This window comes from Hypanus sabinus, chromosome 4, assembly GCF_030144855.1.
Source record: "Hypanus sabinus isolate sHypSab1 chromosome 4, sHypSab1.hap1, whole genome shotgun sequence".
In the NCBI taxonomy this organism is placed as follows: domain Eukaryota; kingdom Metazoa; phylum Chordata; class Chondrichthyes; order Myliobatiformes; family Dasyatidae; genus Hypanus; species Hypanus sabinus.
Window position 1 is genome coordinate 62028403 of NC_082709.1, and position 23863 is coordinate 62052265.

At 39.0% G+C, this 23863-nt stretch overlaps 1 protein-coding gene across 3 annotated transcripts in view; it reads left to right on the forward strand.

The window, feature by feature from the left end:
* nbeal1 (neurobeachin-like 1) overlaps positions 1-23863 on the forward strand; it is a 284052-nt gene that overhangs the window by 113946 nt on the left and 146243 nt on the right. For 2 of the 3 annotated variants that reach the window (XM_059967252.1, XM_059967253.1), the window contains exons 7-12: positions 4706-4791; positions 7243-7549; positions 9834-9940; positions 15719-15799; positions 22124-22207; positions 22733-22831. In XM_059967252.1, the coding sequence (XP_059823235.1) occupies positions 4706-4791; positions 7243-7549; positions 9834-9940; positions 15719-15799; positions 22124-22207; positions 22733-22831 (764 nt within the window). The remainder of the gene's footprint in view (positions 1-4705; positions 4792-7242; positions 7550-9833; positions 9941-15718; positions 15800-22123; positions 22208-22732; positions 22832-23863) is intronic. The other variant, XM_059967254.1, reaches the window with a different exon arrangement.

Sequence of the window (23863 nt, forward strand, 5' to 3'; positions counted from 1 at the left end):
TCTTGGTTGCAATCCAGGGATCATAAGGAAGTAATAGTTGAGGAGAACCGCTGTCCTTAGTTTACTCTGCAGTATGCACCAAGAAGACCCTGTGCAATTAGAGCAACTGAATCTGTCTCCTCTGGTGAAGAAGCCTATAATTATGATGTCTCTGAGAATTTCAGCATGTTCTTTTCTTCCCAGATATGGGAGACGAGGCTATGTCCAATGTTCTGTCTGCACAAGTTTTAAAACTTCACAATTGCTGCTGTCTACCCCCATGGCCTTGTTTTTCGGTTGATTTGTTCGCAGTTCCAGCACTTGTTGGCCTGGACTTTCCCTGAGGCAGTCACATCAAGGGCATAGCCATGGTTGAGGAATCCTCGTTATTCCTTTCATTTGACATTGATTGTTTTGGGCCATTCATTTGGCCCTTCTCACCATTGAAAACCACAAGAAAGCAGAATCCATCATCAAGGACCCCCACCATCCATGATATGCTCCCTTCTCCAAGTTCAAGAGCAGTTATTACCCTGCAATTGTCAGGCTCTTGAAGCAGTGTGGATATCTTCACTCACCACAACTCTGAACTGATTCCACAACCTACAGACTCACTTTCCAAGGACTCTACATCTTGTGCTCTGTGTATTATTTATTTTTTACTTGCATTATTTGTCTTCTTTTACACATTGTTTGTTAGTCTTTGTTTATGTATATTTTTCATAAATCCTATTGTATTTATTTTTCTGTAAATGCCTGCAAAAATGAATCTCAGTATAGTATATGGTAACATATACTGTCTTTACTTTGATAATAAGTTTACTTTGACTTTGAATTGGCCAGACAGCAAGAATGCAGGCAGTCTAATTAAATCCAATCCGCATCAGCTTCTAGTCTGGACTTGATACATCAGTGACATACCATCCTGCGAAAGTGCGAGAAGTGAAGTGATAGGATGATAATGAGAATTCCTTAAATAGAGAAAGGAAGAGTTAAGGAAAATTTTCTTCTGCAGAGAAAGAGGTTTCAATTATCGCAGGTGCTGATATGAAATCAGTTAGCAGTTTGAAAATACAGCTCACCAAGCCTGGATTACTCAGAGCCTACGATTGTGTTTTCTGTAGAAAGTAAGACATTAATAACAAATAGCTGGTGTGAGTGCTACCATTTTACATTGCAGATCTGAAGTGTCTGGCAACTGGTAACAACCACAAAAGTTAACCATTGCAGTCTCAAATTTGTTATAAGTGAAGTAAAAAAAAGTATAGGTAACATCAGTTAAAGCTTCACCTGGCTCATCATCAGAGCCAGGAGACTTTAGAAGTTGAGTATCTTTTAAGTTGCATAGAAGGGGGAGGGGTGGAGAGAACAGAAGCAATGTCTGTCTGTAACAAATCTCATGACATACGTCGGTGATATTAAACCTGATTCTGATAGTGGAGACCAAGAGAAACAGCATGATGTCAGAGCTGGAGGTGTCTGAGAAGGGATGGTGAAGGCTCGTTGACACACCTGGTGGAGAAATAAATGCAAAGAGATGAATGAAGATGGGAAAGAGAATGAGCAAATTAAGGGTACTTGGAGATACAAAATGTAATCATTGTAAATTTGAAATAAAAGAGAATCCTGAAATGGGTTGATCAGGCAGCATCTATGGAAAGAGGAAAAGCTGGAGAACATGATTAATTGAATTTGTTGAATTCATTATTAAGTCCAGAAATGTTCATTCTTACTAAATTGTTAGAATTATTTTAATTAAAATAAATTGTTAAATTTAAATAAAGTGAATTTTATAATATGTGTATTTTAATATTATTTACATTATAAATTGATTTTATAGAATATTTTATATAAAATTAAGACAAATAAATATTAAATTAAAAGAATTTAAGAATTCTTGACAGTTGTAAGAATTGTACAGGTTAGCTTGCTGAATGCGTACAACATTTTCTGTTTTTATTTCAGTTTCCAGAATGCCTGCTATGTGGACATGAGCATTGCAACTTGCTTGCCAGCCAGTCATTGTTTGGCTTGTTTATTTCATTTGCCAATACTCTTGGCTCTGAGCTGGGTAGTTATGGATATTGTTTTCAAATCAGACCATATTATGGGCTGGCAGATCAGTATAATACACAGGAAGAGCTGTAATTACATTGGAAAATTCTGATTTCCTTCCGAAAAATCAATCTTCAACCAACAGTTTGAAAATCATATAGTCATTGATGCAGCCGCGTTTTTAGTATGTCAATTATTATTTTATGTTTGTCATGTAGCATAATCTTAAGTAATTATTTGAACGTAATTCCATTGTGAGTGCAGTACATCTTACTTGCTTTAAATCAAAATCAAAGTCAAGTTTATTGTCATACACGGGTGCGTGTATGCATGGGTGCAATGAAAAGCTTACTTGCAGCAGTATCATGGGCACAGCATGTAAGCAGCATTCCCCGGAAAACAAATTAAACACAAATTATGAGGAGTGGTCCATAGACTGATAACTAGCATTATATTTGTGGTCCACCTGTAGCGCTGCAGGATCAGTAACTGATTGCATTCACCTTTGTGGGTGGATTGATTGAAGTTCTGTATAATAATTATAAAATATATTTAAAAATTTTAAGTAAGATAATACATTTAGTCAATCATGTTTTGATGTCAGTACTCCAAGCATGAGTAACTGGTTGAGAGGGATGAAGAGTGAACAAGCTTTACAGGTCATAAATATAAGAGATTCTGCAGATGCTGTAAATCCAGATTAATACACACAAAATGCTGAAAGAGCACAGAAAGTAAGGCTGCGTCTACAGGTTACAATTAACAGTCGACATTCCCAGCCAAGATCCTTCATCACAACTGGAAAGGAAGGTGGGGTGGGGGGGGGGGATGAAGCCAGAATAACAAGGTTGGGAGAGGGGAGGTGTACAAGCCAGCAGGTGACAGGTAAAGCCAGGTGAAGGGAAAGGTGGGTGGGTTGGTCTGGGATGGGGGCAGGGTGGATGAAGTGATAGATGGAAAAGGTAAAAGGGCTAAAGAAGAGGGAATCTGATAGGAGAGCTTTACATGTCAGTGCCAACATCAGAAAGGTGGGTTGTATTTAATGTTTTATCAATGTGCTTCTAGTTCCAGTTTTTTTACTTTCCAATGGTTTTTTTTACCTCAAGTCTTATTATGTGTTCTTTGTATCACATGATTTGGAAGAGGGACTGTCTGTCTTGAGTCCTTTTCATAGGGTCAGAGTGATTCAAAAAGAGATTGCACTCATGGAAATTTAAGGCTGGTCAGGAATAGAATTGGAAAATATAACAGGCTGTTTTGTATATAATATGATCAAATCAAAGTTTATTCAAATGTTTGCATAAGAAAGAAGTCCTTGTTCAGATTATTTATTGGCAACACTATCAGTCAGTGAATTTGAGGTGTGGCATGTGATTTACATTAAACTATTGTGCAGAAAACAGAATCTCAATAGCAAAGGAGAAAGAAATAACAACTTCTTCCAACAAAGAAACTGCTAATTTCTCCAGGAAAATGCAGTAAATTGTTAAATTGTAAAAGTTAAATACAAATTATATCCGTAAATGTAATCATTCACCAATCATTTTGGTTACCAAACCTGGCTAGCAGGGAGTCGCCTGACCATTTCCATTCTGCCTGATCTAGCAGTGTACCCATTAAAGCCATTACAATCTGTACCAAGAGATTTTCCAAGAAAATAAATGATTGAAGCAGCCTAATAAAAAAAATTCACAGTTGCCACGCCACATGGTGCTATTAACTATTTAGTTGTTTAGAATGGTTCAGTGCAAGCTGAATCCAATTAAACAGAGCTGTGTTCCTCCAAATGATGTAATCTGGAATGACGTATAGTAAAAAATAAGCTTGTTTATCTGGCATGTTTTATCAAACCAGCATGACTCATAGGCATAGGAAGCAGAATTTCAAAAGTCACTCCAATTGATCTGAAAACAGCTGTTACTGTGAAGTTCTTTGAAATTGCATCACAAGTGAAGAATGCAGTTGTTGCTTTTCTCCCCCACTGTAACGTGAATGTAATTTTCCCCTTGAGATAACTCCATGATATTATTAATGTTGTCATATGTAAATCACTGGATTCAGTTTTGGGTACTGTCCTCAGCTCCAGACATTCTATATTATATAGAACAGCTACAACACATCAACATACAATTTGCAAAATTCATTTTGAAGATAACAATAGTACAAGATCAAAATCTGTTGATGTTAATCTGTCTCAATCATCTCCTAAAAATACCTCCTTAAATTGTTTGCACTGGTGGGAGATTCTCATGTTGTATGGTTCTGAGTGAGGTGTTAAGATGTTGGAAATTTAAACCAGAGGTAGAAAACAGATAAGAATGAGACCAAAATTGTAAACAACTGACACAAAGGAGCTATACTTTTTTGAATATGAAAAGCTGATCTGAAGGAATTGCATGATTGCACTGTCATGGATTTCTCATGTGTTATAAATACTGAAACTGAATTATATATGTAAACAATCTTAATCATAGCACTGCAATCAAAATAAGTGAATGTTGCCAAACATAACCAGAATAACTGCCAGTCATACTTGACAAGTTCTTTCTCCTTGTACCTTAGTCAAATGAATAAACTTCTTACTGGATTATGCCAGTCACAATCTCTTTCAGTTGGTTATTTGGATGGGCAAGCTACCTTTTAGTTGATCAATTTGCTTTATAATTTTCAGAATGTTTTCAAGAGAGTGAACATCTGAAAGAGAGTCTGAAGTGTTGCCTTCTTCATCTCTTTGGGGCCATTGTTGCAGGTGGGCAGGTAAGAACTGCACCCCAAGGGCTTTGTTGTTGGCCACAAATATTTAAACAGTAGGGGAATTGCAGTGTAGAAGCATGAGCAAACAGAAATGCTAATGAAGTTCAGTTGGTACAAAAGCAGCTGAGTGAATATTTCAGACTAATGAACATTTATCAGACATGGAAACACAAGAAATAAGAGCAGAATATGCTAAATGCGTATGGGTTGATCTGTGTTGGCCTGAACTCCTGTGCCAGTTCTCAGTACCCTCATTACTTCAACCTTTTCAATATATATCCATTTCCAGCTTAAATATATATATATATATATATATATGTAAAATGATCTGACCCCCAGCACCCTTTAGATAGAGATTTTTTAGAGATTTATTTCCCTCTGAGAGATGACATTTCTATTGAGTTTTAAATGGTTGGCCCCTTGATTTTTGCTTTCAGCTACATCCTCTTGTTTGTTACTCTCCCACTAGTGGAAACATTAGCTTCTATTCTGGAGCTCCCTGTTTGAGACAAAATAAAAGATTAAGATGTTATAGAGAGAAATACCTCTTAAAGGGAAGGTCTTTCAATATTGACAGAAAGGCCTTTGAAAAGAAGAATGATTGGCGGAGGAGGAAGAGCAAACCAGTGTGCAGCAAAAAAATGGTCCCTTCAGAATGTTGAGATGGCGAGGGAAGGGTTATTGTGTTGGGTGATAGAATTCATTAAAGGTGAAGGCTGTTGGGGTGGAAGGCACGGACAAAGGGAACCCTAGGTGACTGGCTAGGAGGAGATAGGTGACAGCAGAAGTTTAAGAGAAAGATGCACTTGAGCACTCTGTTAACTATGACAGATGTGAGGCCATTGTTGAGGAATAAAGAAGAAATTTCAGAGGCATAGGCATAGAAAATCTTGACAACAGAATGGAAATGACAGACATGGAGAAACAGAGGTAATGAGAGTAATTGTCACAGGATATAGGGCAAGAGAGGATATAGTTGAGATAACTGTGGGAGCCAGTAGTGTTGGTAAGGGATATGGCTCATGAATCTAATTCATGTGGTGGTGAAGAAAGAGAAGGAAGAAGAAAATCAGAAATAGACTAGGTTAAAAATAAGAGCAGATTTGAAATGGGCTGCAAAGTGAATGCGATTTTCAAGTTCTGTATGGGTATAGGAAGCAGCACCCTTCTGTTCATCAATATACCAGCAAAAGAATTGAGAAAGAAAGCTCGAGTAGGTCTGAAGAAAGGATTGTTCCACGTATTCCACTAAGTGACTCAAAGCTGAGGCTCATGTCAGTCACCACAGTCACACCTTTGATCTGAAGAAGGTGAAGAGTTGGCAAAGAAGCTATGTTACATAAGAATGAGTTCAGCTAGGGAGTGAATGTGGTGGTGGAGGGAGACTGATTGAGCCCCTGTTCAAGAAGGGGCCCTCAGACCATCCAGATATGAGATGGAGATGTAGGGGGTTGGGCATTTGTGGTGAAGGTGACCTGAATGGGACCCAGACAAACAGGTAGAGGCTTTCAATGGAGTAGTATTGGACAATGAGAGAAAGCATTAAGTCAGGGCAGGAATAAATTAATTCTGTGGAATAAGAGCAGGCTAAAATAGTGGGTCTACCCGGACAATCCTACTCGTGGATCTTGGGGAGTTTGTAGGAGTGGACAATATGTGGTTAGGGAACCACGAGGACAGACAGTACGAAAGCATGACTTCTTGAGAAAGTAACATCACTGATTGCTAAGAGATGATAGCACAGTGTTCAATGGTGTGGTCGTGGTCCAGAGGAAGATGAGAGACAATACCTGAAAACTGAGGTTTGGCTTTTGTAAGGTTTAGTCTTCTTTGATGAATGATAGCAGCACTCCAGGTTTGATACCAGTGTTGGTGTTGATTCTGCACAAGTGGAGTGCTATGTGTTCACTGAAGGTTAGGTGGGAAAATTGAGGAAAATAATGCTGCATTGGTGTTTTTGTAATGAATAGATGTAGAGAGTGTAAGAAGAAGGGTGCTAGTTGTTTCAGTAATTCCAGAGATCAGAATTGAGGAGACAGGCTTCATTGGCAAGTGGTGGGGCTAAGAGAAAGATCCTGTCAATCTTTGCATCAGATTGTCCACTGAGGCTAAATATGCTGGTGAGAGTTTGAGCCAAGATAGTAGACTTAATTTTGTCTGAGGCTTAATTTTGACACGGCCTTACTATTGAACACCATACCTTTTGTCACTTCAGTAACCTTACTTTCTAAGGATATCTTCATTCTAGAGCCTCCAGCCCCATAATCCCCTAACCTCACATAATCCATTTTTTACCACCTCCCCAAGATCCAAAAGTAGGACTGTCCTGACAGAACTATTGTTTCAGCCAGTTCTTGTCATATACACTTTTATTTTGGAAGGAAAAGATGTATAATTAGATCATAGGTAAAAATGTCACTGGTTTATTTATGAAGAATTATCACATTATTTCAGCGCAATGCACTCCAGGCAATCTCACCAGCTACAATGGAAGTATTGATGAGGGTGCTGGCAGACTGTGATTTGGTGGATGACAAGGACCCAGAGGACGTAAGCCATAAATTGGAGCTGACCCTGAAGTGCCTGACGGAGGTAGTTCATGTACTGCTTACCAGCAGCTCTGATCAACGACAGGTGGAGATCAGTACAATCCTTGAGAATTACTTCAAACTGCTCAACTCAGATCACGTTGCATTGCTGGTCAATCGCAAATCACGGAATTGGGAGAGCAGTTTTATTGCACTACAGATACAAATGTTGAGTGAGTAGACTGCCTGCTCTGAATGTCTTTCACTTATAGCTGAGCTATAATTTTGAAAATAATAAATAGAAATGGAACTCTTTTTGTTATGACAAACACAAGATACTGCAGATGCTGGAATTCTAGAGAAACGGATACAAAAAGCAGGAGGAATTCAGCAAGTCAGGTAGCATCCATGGAGTGGAATAAACTGTCAATGTTTTGGGCTTAGAACTGAAAGTGCTGATGAAGGGACGTGGCCTGAAATGTCAACTATTTATTCTCCTTGATAGCTGCTGCCTGACCTGCTGAGTTCATCCAGTATTTTGTGTTATGTTATGACAACACTTCTGTTTGCATTATGCTTTTAACTTAGCAAAAGATAATCAAAATGTTACTCCACTATTTAAGAAGGGTGGGAGGCAGCAGAAAGAGAACTATAGACCTGTTAGCCTGACATCAGTGGTTAGGAAGTTCTTGGAATCAATTGTTAGGGATGAAATTATGGAATACCTGGAGGCGCATGACAAGATAAGCCAAAGCCAGCATGGTTTCCTGAAAGGAAAATCTTGCCTGACTAACCTAGTGCAATTTTTTGAGGAAATTTCAAGCAGAGTAGGCAAAGGAGATGCAGTAGACGTGGTGCACGTGGATTTTCAGAAGGCCTTTGAGAAGGTACCACACATGAGGCTGCTTAGCAAATAAGAGCCCATGAAATTACATGGAAGTTACTAGCATGGGTGGAGCATTGGCTGTTTGGCAGAAAACACAGAGTGGGAATAAAAGAATCCTATTCTGGCTGGCTCACGTTTACCAGTGGAGTTCCACAAGGGTCGGTGTTGGGACTGCTGCTTTTTACAATGTATGTCAATGATTTGGACTATGGGATTAATAGATTTGTGGCTAAATATGCTGATGATACAAAGATAGGTGGAGGAGCGGGTAGTGTTGAAGAAACAGAGAGCCTGCGGAGAGACTTAGATAGTTTAGGGGAATGGGCAAAGAAGTGGCAAATGAAATGAACGTTTAAAAATGCATGGTCATTCACTTTGGTGGAAGAGATAAACAGGTAGATATTATTGAGATGGGAAGAGAATTCAAAATGCAGAGATGCAAAGGGACTTGGGAGTCCTCATTGCAAGATACCCTAAAGGTTAACCTCCAGGTTGAGTCAGTGGTGAAGGCGGTGAATGCAATGTTGGCATTCATTTCTAGAGGTACAGAATATAAGAGAAGGGATGTGATGTTGAGGCTCTATAAGGTACTTGTGAGACCACACTTGGAGTACTGTGTGCAATTTTGAGCTCCTTATTGTAGAAAGGATATACAGACATTGGAGAGGTTTCAGAGAAGATTCATGAGAATGATTCCAGGAATGAAAGTTTTACCGTATGAGGAACGTCTGACAGTTCTTGGGCTGTACTCCCTGGGGTTCAGGAGAATGAGGGTCTCATAGAAACATTCCAAATATTAAAATGCCTGAACAGATTAGATATGGCAAAGTTATTTCCCATGGTAGGGGAATCTAGGACAAGAGGGTACGACTTCAGGATTGAAGGATGCCCATTTAGAACAGAGATGCGGAGAAATTGCTTCAGTCAGAGGGTGGTAAATATGTGGAATTTGTTGCCATGAGCACCTGTAGAGGTCAAATTATTGGGTGTATTTAAGGCAGAGATAGATAGGTTCTTGATTAGCCAGGGCTTCAAAGGGTATGGGGAGAAGGTGGGGGAGTGGGGATGACTGGAAGAAATGGATCGGTCCATGATTGAATGGCGGAACAGACTCGATGGGCCAAATGGCCTACTCCTGCTCCTATGTCTTATGGTCTGAATAACAATACCAAGGAAGTGAAGTTTGCTGAGGGAATTCCACAGTGTAGGAAGGCATGGCCACCAGTAGCACAGAGAAGAAATTTGGATAATTTTCAAGGAATTTAGTTATGTTGTTTAATTGTCCAGTGGTGTAGGCTGCAGAGATTTGGGGGGCTGAGGTGAAGGAAGGATTTAAACCCAGGATGGAAATTTTTAAAAAATTTTTTCATTTACTGGGCTGGGGACCTGTTGCAAATTGTTGAACTTAACGATGAAGATACAAAGACTTGAAAGTTTGGATACAGGCAGCAGAAGTGTAACTTAACTTTAGTTTATGAAGGGTATAAGCAGGGAAAGTAGTTGGAAGAGTATTATTAGGAATAGTCTAAAGGTTCCAATCATATTTTCCGAGGGAAAGGGAATTTGGAGGTATTTGGAGTCACATTTTTGTTGGATATTAAATGATAACTTTTTGGATTTTCTTTTTGCAGACACTATTCCAGAGATGTTAAATTGCTCTGACAGACCAGTCCTTCAGGCAATCTTCCTGAATAGCAACTGCTTTGAACATCTCACTCGACTTTTACAGAACAGCAAGGTAGAATCCCGGTTGACGCTAGAATGATTATTTGCTTTGATTCCATCAATGCTGCGGTTGCCCCTTTTCCTGTGCCCTACATAGGCTTATGCTGACATGAGTAGAAAACCAAAATGGAAATTTGTCCTTGGGTTGAAATGTTCTGATTCTGACTTTAGGGGTTAGAGTTCCACATTGAATTCAAGCTATGGCTGGTTATTATATGGAAAACATAAATTGAAAGCCTTTGCCATTTCTCATTTGCTGTACAGAGGTTTTCCTAATTTTGCTGTCAATGGGATACTAGGGTCTGTGCAATATTGATCCAAGATAAATTTCTGTCTTGCTAGTGTGTGGAGGTTTGGGGCTGCTGGTGGTGTGGTGTCTGACTTCTGCTTTCCTTAATGAGCATGCTGGCTAGTCATGTCTTTTTTCTCTGCAGCAGAGCATTGTAAATTATTTATTCCATTTTTTCTTGATAATAGCAGTGTCAAATGATAAGCTTTATTTTCACCAAGAATCCTGTGATTAGATGTGACTGGAATAACATTTGCCTCCCTTGGCTATTGTGTTTGATAAAAGCATGACTCATTTAATAGTAAAATTGCAACGGGCTGTACTGCAGCAAGACTCAGAATATTCATAATGGTTATAACTGGGCTAAATTAAAAAACAAACAAACATTAAAGTGTAAGTTTGTAATTTGAGGCTGAGATGACTGCCTTTTTGATTTGAATAATTAGCTTTGGAAAAAGTTAACTGCGCGCTTCAGTGAGTTATTCTATGAGATAAGTAATCTTTTCTGTATTTTAACTATATGAATGTCAGTTTCAAGCAACTGGTTACCTGACCTATGCCAAATAAGCTTGTTCCTTTGCCATTTTCCTGCTGATGTGTTGAAGGCTGTTTTGTCAACAATATCAGCAAACTTTATATATGGACTGACATTCATTATTTAAAATGTCAAATATTGGTTGTATTGATCTTGGAAGTGTTCAATTGATCAGCTAAAGCACAATCAGGAATTGAAATCTGGGACTAGAATTTCCTGCTACTTTGCCATGCTCAAGTTGTACTCCCCTAGCTGTAGGCATGCTTATGTCACTGTATGGATCTGTATGATTTTGACAATATATGATCTGATGGAGCCTCTAGGCCCTACCCCCTCCCCTATCTCTATTACTGGGCTTCGGCCCTCTCTCTCTCTCCCCCCCCTCCCCCCCCCCCCCCCCCCCCCATTCCTGATGAAGGGTTTCGGCCTGAAACATTGGCTACTCTTTTCTCACGGATGCTGCCTGACCTGCTGAGTTCTTCCAGTGTTGTGTACGTATTCTATGATCAGATAGGTTACCTGTTAAGTGTACCACACTGGCCAGTTACATTCTGGCCTATTGTGCTGTTCAAATTGAACTGAAATGGATTTGTAGCATTTTCTTAGCTTGCTTTGATGGTGATTTTAGTGTGGTGAATAGTGTGCTGATCATGTACACTTTTGCTACAGGTACTGGTTATCCATATCTAGGTCATGTTAATATTAGAGCAAACACGAGGAAATCTGCAGATGCTGGAAATTCAAACAACAACACACACACAAAATGCTGGTAGAACACAGCAGGCTAGGCAGCATCTATAGGGAGAAGCGCTGTCGATGTTTCGGGCCGAGACCCTTCGTCAGGACTAACCGAAAGGAAAGATAGTAAGAGATTTGAAAGTAGTGGGAGGAGGGGGAAATGCAAAATGATAGGAGAAGACCGGAGGGGGTGGGGTGAAGCTAAGAGCTGGAAAGGTGATTGGCGAAAGTGATACAGAGCTAGAGAAGGGAAAGGATCATGGGACGACAGGCCTCAGGAGAAAGAAAGGTGGGGGGAAGCACCAGAGGGAGATGCAGAACAGGCAAACAATTAAATATGTTAGGGATGGGGGGAGGAGGGGCATTAACGGAAGTTAGAGAAGTCAATGTTCATGCCATCAGGTTGGAGGCTACCCAGCCGGTATATAAGGTGTTGTTCCTCCAACCTGAGAATGGGAATGGGACGTGGAATTAAAATTTGTGGCCACTGGAAGCTCTCACAGCTACCTGGACTATTCCTCTTCCACCCTGTCTCTAGCAAAAAGGGTGCTTCTCACAATTCCTCCGTCTCATCCGCATCTGCTCTCATGATGAGGCTTTTCTTTCCAGGATGAAGGAGATGTCTTCCTTTTTTAAACAAAGGGGCTTCCCTTCGTCCACCATCAACTCTGCTCTCAAACGCATCTCTCCCATTTCCCGCGCATCTGCCCTCACCCCATCCACCTGCCACCCCACTCAGGATCGGGTTCCCCTTGTCCTTACCTACCACCCCACCAGCCTCCAGGTCCAACATATAATTTTCCGTTACTTCCGCCACCTCCAACAGGATCCCACCACCAAACACATTTTTCCCTCCCCCCCCCTTTCTACTTTCCGCAGGGATTGCTCCCTACGCGACTCCCTTGTCCACTCGTGCCCCCCATCCCTTCCCACCGATCTCCCTCCTGGCACTTATCCTTGTAAACAGAACAAGTGCTACACCTGCCCTTACACTTCCTCCCTCACCACCATTCAGGGCCCCAGACAGTCCTTCCAGGTGAGGCGACACTTCACCTGTGAGTCGGCTGGTGTGATATACTGCGTCTGGTGCTCCTGGTGTGGCCTTCTATATATTAGTGAGACCCGACGCAGACTGGGAGACCGTTTCGTGGAACACCCATGCTCGGTCCTCCAGAAAAAGCAGGATCTCCCAGTGGCCACACATTTTAATTCCACGTCCCATTCCCATTCTGATATGTCTATCTGTGGCCTCCTCTATTGTCAAAATGAATCCAAACTCAGGTTGGAGGAACAACACCTTATATACCAGCTGGGTAGCCTCCAACATTGACTTCTCTAACTTCCGTTAATGCCCCTCCTCCCCTTCTTACCCCATCCCTGACATATTTAGTTGTTTGCCTGTTTTCCATCTCCCTCTGGTGCTTCCCCCCCCCACCCCACTTCTTTCTCCTGAGGCCTCCTGTCCCATGATCCTTTCCCTTTTCCAGCTCTGTATCACTTTCGCCAATCACCTTTCCAGCTCTTAACTTCATCCCACCCCCTCTAGTCTTCTCCTATCATTTTGCATTTCCCCCTCCCCCCACTACTTTCAAATCTCTTACTATCTTTCCTTTCGGTTAGTCCTGACGAAGGGTCTCAGCCCGAAACGTCGACAGCGCTTCTCCCTATAGATGCTGCCTAGCCTGCTCAGTTCTATCAGCATTTCATGTTAATATTAAATTTGTTTGTGCAAAAGTTCTAACAAAGCAAGAGAGATCTTTACATTTTTCATGAAATTGTAAACTTGTGTTGCAAAATAATAATAATTTACTTGCCATCTAAAATTGTTTATTAATTCACATGTTAATGCCCTTACCCCTACCTTGCATTAGCAAGAGACCTATTGTGGTTGGTTGTTCAGATAAACCCAGCAAGAATTAGTTAAAGTTGAGCAGATTTTCCCTCTTTCCCTTTTTTCTTTTTCCTGTATTCATTCGTTCCTCTTACGTTTTTATCTCCATTACTTCCCTCTGCTTTCTCTCTTATTAATATCTTATTTGCCTCTTTGTTGTCTCTTAGCCCCGGTGTGCACATCCCTGCCTCTCACCTTTGCACCACCACAGCCCTGGACTGCTCCCAACGCCTCTGCACCACTGGACTGGCATTTGCACAACCTATGTGCTTCCATTCTCTTTCATTTTTGCATTCTTTCGTTTTTCTTCCTTCCTTTTCTGCTTGGCCTTACATCTAATCCTTTCTCAGGAGATTAAAGTTACTGAACTGGAAGGAATGTAGAGAAGTTCCTCGAAGGAACTGTTTTGATTTACATTATGGTGAAAAGTTATGGAATGATGTGCAGGGCTGCATTTCTTAGCAAGAATTGTGTGAGAAATTGCAATAAATTGTCTGGCGCACACAGTTATAAACCAAATAATAATCTGCTTCATTAACACTAAGTCATGCAATTTGATTAATCTCCTTTGCAAGATTTTCAACCATGGAAATAATTGTGATTATATGAGAACAAAAAATCTTACTTGAATTTCAGTTGTGACTGGTTACTGTGGTTCATTTAAAGACCTACAAGTGTCATTAGTGTGTGGTGATTTGTTTATCTTGTCATTGCTGAAATTCATTATTTTACACAGTTGTTTTATGTGCATCATCAGAGAAACTGTATTTGACAGCTTCTCATGTAATCCTGTAACTTAAGCAGGTAACGTCCCCAGCTGCAGTGTTCCGTGCTTTTAGCACTCTGATGACACCATTTGCCATTCTGTTTTGGGAGTACAGGATCATTGGTGTGTAGAGCAAAGCTGAGTGGCACTAAACATTGTTTCAAACATGGTCAATTGCTCTGACGAAAAAATATCACTGATTGCTTCTAACCAGTTTTAAATTTTCGACTGTTATTCTGGTAATAGCACGCTCATTTTCTTTATAGCCTTTGAATTATTAAGACAGATAAGAACTTCTATCCATTTTAATAGCAAATTAATGATCTGATATTTAAAAAAAAATTATCCCATTACATGCAAAGGCTTTGCAAACCTTTTCAGTGCGTTACAGTACCAGATAATAAAGTCCCTTCTTGAAACTGTTGATTGTGTATTTTTTTTCTGGTTTGCCAGATATCAGGAAGATTCTGATTTCAATGAGACCAGGAGTAGGAAAGCTTGGGTGGGCATCTGAAGACATTACATCAAATAATTCTTGCATTATGAGGATTATTTACAGGAGACAAATTGTGTAGAAAGAATGCTTCTCAGAAATTATTAACTGTATTGTAACAAGTCAAGGGAGCATAAATCCATTCTGCGTTGGCTTCCAGAGTTAGGGAAATTGCTTCTTTGTACATTGGTGGCAATGATACATTTATAAATATTCATTTTATTATTTCTTGAAAATAATAATGTTAATTTATGATTACCAGACCCTTTCCAATGCAGGGTACCATTCCTTATATGTGAACAGGGGCTTGCACAGGAAGTTTGAGCTGACTGTTTATGAAGGACTGCATTAAGCCCACGAGTCTTCTGTAGTTGCACAGATGTGTCTGCTCTTATAAGGTGCATAATAATTATTGGAAGGAGTTAATGCTTTATTGTGCATGCTCCTGCACATGAATTCATTTATCTTTCTTCTTCTTTGCATATGTGGTTTACATAATGGTTTATTAGATATCAATTTGTATAATGCTTCATGTTATTTTGCTTTTATTTGTCCTGAGCCCTTTACTCCTCCATTTTAATATTCTCTGCGGTTTGTGCAGAGACTATCACCTTGCCATTTAGATATTGTTTTGATACAGAAGAACATAATAGAAGGCAAATGTTGTCATTGGTGGCACTGTTGAAAATAGCAGATGAGATTAAATTGCCAGGCAATTGGAACACTTGGAGAATGCAATTGTTGAGAACTCATTACATCTTGATGGTGTTGCCTTGAGAATACTGTTGCTGAGTAGAGTGTGTGTGTGTGTATTTCTTCAGTTGCAACCTCATCACATCTTAAGATTAAATTTGGCAGGATCTATAACCCCAGCTAGATTGCTTCAAGGGACAAAGATATTAGCGAAAGTCTCCATTTGAGTTGTCTTGATTTTTGTACAATGAATTTATTAACCTTCTTTAAGCTGACTTATTAACCACATTTAAGTTCTTTCAATAAGCATGTTCACAACCATGCTCCAATTGTATTAATTCTATCTGTTGCCTGCCTTTCATGCTTATGTTGTGTTCATTTAACAGCTGTTTGTAAGTTATAAAGCAGCAGACAAGAGTGAGAAAGATCTTGCCAACAAATTACTGACAGAAATGAATGTGAACCAGGTATTAACTGAATTCTTGTTTCAGCAATAAATCATCAACATTGGGACAGCCATGCCAGTATTTACTTCAGAACAGCCAGTCTGGCTGTAAGTAATCAGGTACAATTGATCTTTGGAGTAGATTTATTAATCAGCAGAGCAAATGAATTGGCTTAAACTGAGAACTAATATATTCTTTCTTCCACCCATAGCCAGCTTGTGATTTTTTTTAAATGGCTCAGGGGAAGAATAGCTTAGAATACTGAAGTTCTGAATAATTTGTATCTATTAAGTAACCCCCTTGTTTTCATAGTTTGTTTTAATAAGTTTTTTTTGCCTTATGAACTCCCTTTAATTATGATTAACAGTATTTTAAAAACAAAATATACCTTTTTGTAAGGTAGCTTAAGCTGGGTAAATTTTTTGACACCTAGTTTTAAGATTAAGAACCCAGGGGTAGTTGGAGAATCAATCAAATGTTACCTTCATTGGAGCTCCTTTCATTTTGCAATCTATAGTTGAATGTGCTCTTGATTGGCTTGGATGGAGTGCCTTGAGCAGTGTCACTGGTGGAGTGTACACTGTGGAAACTTCAAGTGCTTCCTTATCTTTATGCTTGTTGAAGGGAAAGTTATTAGAGGCAGGGAACATAAATACTTGCAGTTTCAGAACCAGTCAGAATACTCAAATGGAAATAGCACCTTTCATGATATCAAGCTACTCCATAGCACTTTTGCAGTTGTAGTAAGGTCCTATAGTCAGCAATGTAATAATAACTAGATGAATTGTTGAATTTTTAAAAAAAATCTAAGTTAACTGAGGGATAAATTGTGAATAGGGCAGCAGGGATGGTACATTTTCTCATGTTGAAAATAGCACCAAGGGAATCCTCTATCACTATCTGAAAGGCAGTTAGGGCCTTATCTAAATATGGCACCTGTGACAGTGCAGCTTTATGTCAATAATGCAGATCTGCAGCTAAATGGGTTATGTTCTGCTCTTGGCATCATATTAACCAAGATTTCAACTTCCTTTAGTGTGATATTTTATTGTACCATACTGAGAAATTAAGAAACTTAAAAATTAACCCTGGGATCTTTTTAAACAAAGAATGAGCTAAACGAGAAGGGTGCTAGATTGTTTAAAAAAACATAGTTTACTAATAATGTCATCCCTTCACTGCAAACCAACCCAACCTAGCCATGTGAACTCATAATATCCCAGGGCAGCTAGTGATGAACAGTAATTATAGCCTTTGCCAAGTTATATTTTTAAAAGTTTTACTAACTGTAATGCCTTTTATCAAGGGGCATTCCATATGTTGAAACTTTGGGTCAAGATCATGCATGTTTTTCTCCTCTTTCATTTTGCTACCCTCCTTACTAGAAAAGTAATCAGTTCTTCATTAGACAACTAATAAGTATTAATAGGTAGTCAGCCAAATAATAGTAATAGGAAATGCATTATAGGCTGTACAGTGGCACTGCTAGTAGAGCTGCTGCCTTACAAAGTTGAAGACTTGGGATTCATTTCAGACTTAGGTGTTGTGTAAAGTTTGTACGTTCTCCCTGTGACCACGTTGGTTTCCCCTGCATTCTTTAGTTTCCTCCCATATCCCACAGATGTGCAGGTTTATAGGTTATTAATATCCTCATAACTAGAAGATACAAGAGATGTAGTTTAGGACAACCACTGTTTTATGGTGGAATCCAGGCCAAAAGTTTAGTTTTTGTGGTTGTGAAGGTACTTGCACAAATGCAATGCCTACTAGAAGCAGTTTCTCCTTGTTCCGGATCCAGATGTTCAGGTACTAGCAGCAAAGCTGCAGACTCACACATGCCATGCTTTTCGTCTTTTGCTGGACATCATAATCTAGACATGAGTTATTTTTATTCTTATTTGTATCAGCAGTCTGTTAAAATATCGTATCAGACATGACCTGGCAGCATTTCCTCTGTAATATACCAACAAATATGAATGTTTTTTTTTCCCTATTTTAACTTCAGTACTTTTCCACACAAGATGAAAATATTCAGGCAAAGGTATAATTTAGTGTTATGACATTTGGCATGTGATCCAGAGAACACTGACATATTAGGATAAAAAATTAGCTTGGTTTGGTAAACAGAACAGCCAACTGGAGCTTTCATGATTGGAGTGCTTTTGCAATATGATTGTACAGGGGGTTGTTCTCTTCCCTATTTGTCAGTGATTTGAAAAATATAGGTGCCATAATGAAGTCATTTTGTTGTGACTGCAAGAAGTTGACAATGGACTGGTTAGGTGGAAGAAGTTTTGGAGAGTGGAATTCAAACTAAAGAAGTATGAGATGCATTTGGGGGAGAGCAAACAAATCAAGGGCATGAGTGATAAATTGTGGAAGATTTAAAAGGACACATAATGGGCACTTGAATCCCTGCACAAGTAGAGTAGGCATCTAGAGTAAGATGAAAGTCAAAAAGCCATGGATGCTAGAAAGCTGAAGAAATAAAACAGTGGAAATACTCGGCTTGGGTAGCATCTGTGGAAATAGAATGGAGTTAACATTTCCAGTCAAAGAAGCCATCTTGCTCAGTTCTGAGGAATAGATAAACTGGGTAAAAAGGCACTGGGTTCTTCATCAGCAAAAGTGAAAAGCACCAAAGTACAGGGGTCATGCTAAAACTGAATAAAGCACTAATTAAATGCACTGGGTTCTTCATCAGCAAAAGTGAAAAGCACCAAAGTACAGGGGTCATGCTAAAACTGAATAAAGCACTAATTAAATCATAATGGAGTTCTTCACACAGTTTTATTCATCCCATAATGCAGAAAGTATGATTGTATTAGAGAGGGTGCTCAGAAGATTTATGAGGACTTTGCCAGAGTTGGAAAGTTTTACTTTGTGTACAGATTGGCTAGGCCAGGATTGTTTTAGAAACATAGAAATCTACAGCACATTACAGGCCCTTTGGCCCACAATGTTGTACCGACCATGCAACCAACTCTAGAAACTGCCTAGAATTTCCCTACCGCATAGCCTCCTATTTTTCTAAGCTCCATGTACCTATCTAAGAGTCTCTTAAAAGACCCTGTTGTATCCTTTAAAATAGCTGAGAGAACAGACTTGATAGTTTGCTATCTAAGGGATATCGATTTAACAGCTGGTGAAAGGTTTAGAGGAAATTTGAGGGACTTCATTCTCACCCATAGAATAGTTGACTGTCTGAGAATGTGATAACAGAAGGAACTAATCACATTTTTAAAAAATGCTGGATAAATATTTGGAAAAAAAAGTCTGGATCAACAGATGGGAATTGGATTAACCAAAAAATTCCTTACTTTGGATGGATTGAATGGCCCCTCTTTTGGTTCTGTAAATTTAGTTCTAGAGCAAGGGAATTGAGGATGGAGAAATACTGTTGCATCATGCAAGCCAGTTTATGAACTATGTTTGTTAATTTGATACACAGAGAAAATGTAATTGTATTATGCTTTTATCAATCATAGACCCACCCAGCATTTTCATGGCTGTCTTTGCATCTTCTGTGCTCCACGAACTCCACAACTGTATCTTGTGCTGCACACTGCTTATGGTCATTATCCAGTAGCATCTTGTGTTTAAATTTAAATTTCTCACCCTCATAACTCTTCATAATTGGTCACTCAATATATCTTTTACATTTAGGCTTCTCCACACAGATATGCCCCCCTTCCTAACGCTGGACATCTGTAAGCCGTCCCCTTTTGCCCCACTGTATCATCCATGCTACCTTCAATCACCTATGTTGCCCCAAATTTCTTTTTGAAGCTCCTCAAAGACACTTTTTGAACCCACTTCAACCAAGCTTGTGTTTACCCCTCTGAAGTTTCATCCCCTGGTTCAGTGTCCATTTGATTATTTTTAATTCTGCCTTCATATCCACTTTGGCATGTCCTTCTACATAAAAAGGCTGAGATAAATTATATCTCTTCACTCCCCGCCTCTTGCTTCCACCAATTAAAAAAAAATTGGGAGACTTGAGACGTTTTACCAAAACTATAACTTAAAATGAATATTTCATACTATTCTAATGCCTGATTAATACCTAATTATTGGAAAGATAAAAAGTTAATTCTGTAAAATTAACCATACAGATTTTCGATAGTGGCGGTTTGATACTGGCATGGCATTTCCAAGTGCTGCTTTAATTTTATCTTGTAGGTTTACCCTTTGATTTTTTTTTGCACTGTGGTGATGGGTGGGTATTTCTGTGATTAGTAAGGCTATATGTGGTTTGGTACACAGACATTTGTGTATGATGTACAGTTGCTTGTTGGTGGTGTTACCGCTTGGTACGGTGGCTTGGTCTGGTGAGGAGATGTAGCGACATTCTGAAGGTTATTGGGTGTTCTGCTTGGCTGCTTTTTAATGCTTCTGAGGACTGCACAAATACTAATGAGACCAGATGAAAATTGGTAAGATTTCTTGTTTTTTTCACACCTACCATATTCTCTACTACTACACTGATTTCATAGTTCAATGTTTGCTATATTGTATTAGTTGGTTGAAATCAACAATAATTAGGTGGGCAGAGGATGGTAGGGACACAACAATTTGGCATCCTGGCTTCCGAAGGGAGTAATTGGACTTCATGCTGAAACTCATGATCTGCCTAAGGCCAAATTTAATTCCTTATAAGGCTGGACTCAAACTATTGCAAGCTACATGGATGATTTTGTTTAAACCCATCCAAATTTTTCTTCCTTTCACAATGGAGATCCTAGTATAGAAAGATGAATTAATAATTGTCTAAAATGTTAGACGCTTGTGTCTCAGTAAACAAATGATTAAAAAATTACAGCTACTTCATTCTTGAAACTTTGGTGATGTAGGATTAAAAGTGTTGTTTAACCTTGCAAGTTACTTTTGATTATTTCTTCATAGCTGATTTGTATATTAAATTTCAGTGTCCATCTTGTCTTTGAGAGTTTTGGTACACTTGTCTTATAATCAGATTTTTAATTTGGATACATTGTGAGCTGGGGTGTGCTGGTGGGTTGGAGTCAGATTCTTGACATCAAACAAATTTTTGCACTACCTCAGCAAAATAGAGCTCCATAATTATTGGCATTGAACTGTAAAATGTCTTTTGCAACTAAATAGTGCTGTATTTTTAACTTTCATAATTGTGTTTCTGCAGTCTTCAGAATTCATTTTTAACTTTTTGAATAAAATTCCACATTTCCAAATTAAAGTGCATCTATTAAGAAGATCCTCTTTTTCTTGATTTATGATTTCTTCTCAACAGTTGCCTCTTGTAATCACGTGAGGGCATGCCTTTGATTTTTAACATAGCCTGCTGCATGTTGGACCAATTGGTATATAGAGAAATATAAATAAACCATTGTAACAATAAAGGTGCAATTTATTCTTCACTGGCTGTGGTTGCAGAGCTGACCAGCACAACTTTATGTGAGTAATGGGAGTGGGTGTGGCATGCTGCGCATTGTTCTTGCTATAGGAGATATTTGTTGCAGGGTTGTCTTGTATAGTCATGGGTAATGTCAAGACTTGTCATCCTTACTAGCACCAGAAACATTTTTTTCTTCTATAGTCAATTTATTGCTTAACGATAATCAGTAAAAGAAATCGAATGTGTGAGTAGGCCTTCCTTTTCCAAAATTGGAAAGAATCCTTAATGGTATTAAGAGAAGCAAAATTAATGTGATACTAAAATGTTGTTATTCAGACTGTCTAAATTTAAACTTAGACAATTACCCTGTACCTGTTATGGTTGAGTTTGAACATTTGATTTTATGATCAAGCATTCCATCTTTTCGCCTTTTTATTTTTTTGCGACTTTGGGTGTGATGATCTAGCTTGGCAGAAACAGTAATGTCAGCACAAGACATACTTTTGATGTTAGATGTTTATCAAACATGTCCAGTGCAGCACAGCTCTGTGCACCCACACAGAAAAAGATTTCACTAGTTCAAAAATATATAGCCTAAAATAGGAGTACTTTGGAGCAGGACTCTGCATGCTTGTTGGCTTAAACAAATATTTTGAAAGTTTATTCTTTTGGTCTTTCCTCTGTTAGCAGTGAAACATAATGATTAGCAACAGGAACACCAGTTAATTTAATTTCTCCCATCATTAACAATGCCCTCAGACATAAGTATCACTGAATGTTACGACAGTAATAATTGTTTACTTAAGTGAGGTAATTGCTGATTGAAAGATTCGGATGCCAAGTCTTGGTTGTTTGATACTAACCTTTGTTTCCCTAGTTTGAGAATGGAGAACCAGTGAATGAACATTCCTTCTCTTTCCTCTGTTTACAATGCTCTTTAGAAGTAGTTTATTAATCTATTGATATTCTAGGTCTTTCAGGGCCGCCTGGATATCCTTGCCGTATCAACAATCCAAGCTCTGACCGCAGTGATGCACAAATCCCCAGCTGCCAAGGTACTTGCAGCAGACATTGAAAAGGAATATAAACAACCTCTGATTTGAAAGATTTAAATTAAAAATGAATGTCCTTTTCTCTTTTCCCAAAATTGTTGTTGCACAGTTAGATTCTGCAATTCTGCTAATTCTGCCTATTTTCCAGCACTTTGGCTTTTGAACTGGAAAGTTATTTTCAGTTGTTTGGAGCATAATCAGCCCATTTAGAGGGTTGGGAGGCCTGCTGTCTCCATTGACGGCTTGAGTGGAGGTTAACGTGAGAGATAGGAGGTCACGCTGTTGCCCTTTGCTGCACGAAAATATATGATCTGCATGCAGCTTTCATTGAAGGTCAGCTCAGATTGGGAAATTTGATGTGCATAGTACTTTGTGACCTATGCCCATATGTTTCTGGGCTTTTTGGAAAGGACTTTATACAGCTGGGGGCTTTTATTTTTCAGTGATGTAAAAGAGATCAGGGAAAGTACTTCCAGTTGACATAGATTATTTCGTATTGAGCTTTGTTTTTTTTTAAACTGAAACCAGGAAGTGTTCAAAGAGCGTATTGGTTACATACAACTGTATGAGGTTCTGAAGACCCTGGGCCAGCCATCACGGGATCTGCTGAAAGAGCTGATGAACATGGTAAGGCTTCACCCTCTAATTTTGAAGGCTTGTTGTTATCTCATGGGCTAATGTACAAAAATATTTTCATATAAACATCATTAGTTGAAATACTGTATCTTCCAATGCCATTGTCATTTACTGTAATTGGTTTTAGCTGAAGATGTTACCTTCAGCTTCACTGTCTCTTGGTCACTTCTGCTCTCCCTTACGTTTTTTGTGTGCAACTGAATTCTGTAATGATAAATCTTTTCCTTTTTCTGTAGAGCTCTTACTGTTCGTGCAATCAGTGAATCCTCTTTCCTCTCCTATTCGATTTAAGCTTGTGCATTATTTGGCCTGCATTTGATAAAACTTGTTTGGATTTGAGAGAAAAAGCCAGTCTTCATTCCCACCCATCTCCTTCCCTCTCCTTCTTCAGATTGCTTTGTATATTGAAATTACCTTTAGTATGAAATTATGCATCATTTTAATCATGCAGTGCAAGAATTGGGATAATAATCCTTCAATATCAAGCCTGTTTAGAACAGAGTAGAATTGGTCTCTCAGATGTGAGCCAAAGGCCCAAATAAATTCTAAAAAATCAATAATGCAGTAATATCCGCCTCATAAAATGAAAGGGTATACCAAGCAGCCTATATACCTTTACAAAATCAATGAAGGAAGTTTGAGTTGGATTATGATACTTTGCATTTTTTTTCAATTGCTAATGAGTTCATTGGTTTAGGTTAACAAATAGGCTGATCCACTATACTTACCTGGCTCAATCTACCTGTCATCCTTCATCCTTCCTTGGTCCATTAATCATCTCTGGCCACTATCTTGCTGCTCCACCTCTGTCCACTCTCCTCTCTCCCCTCTCAGTCCTGATGTAGGGTTTTGACCCAAAACATTAACGGTTCCTTTCCCTCTCAGATACTGCTGGACTCATTGAGTTCTTCCAGTGAATTGTTGTTACGGATTCCAGCATCTGCAGTCTCTTGTGTCTATGACAATCCATAATTGGAAATTACATTGAACCCTTTATCAAAATCCCAGTCTGAACAATCTGAA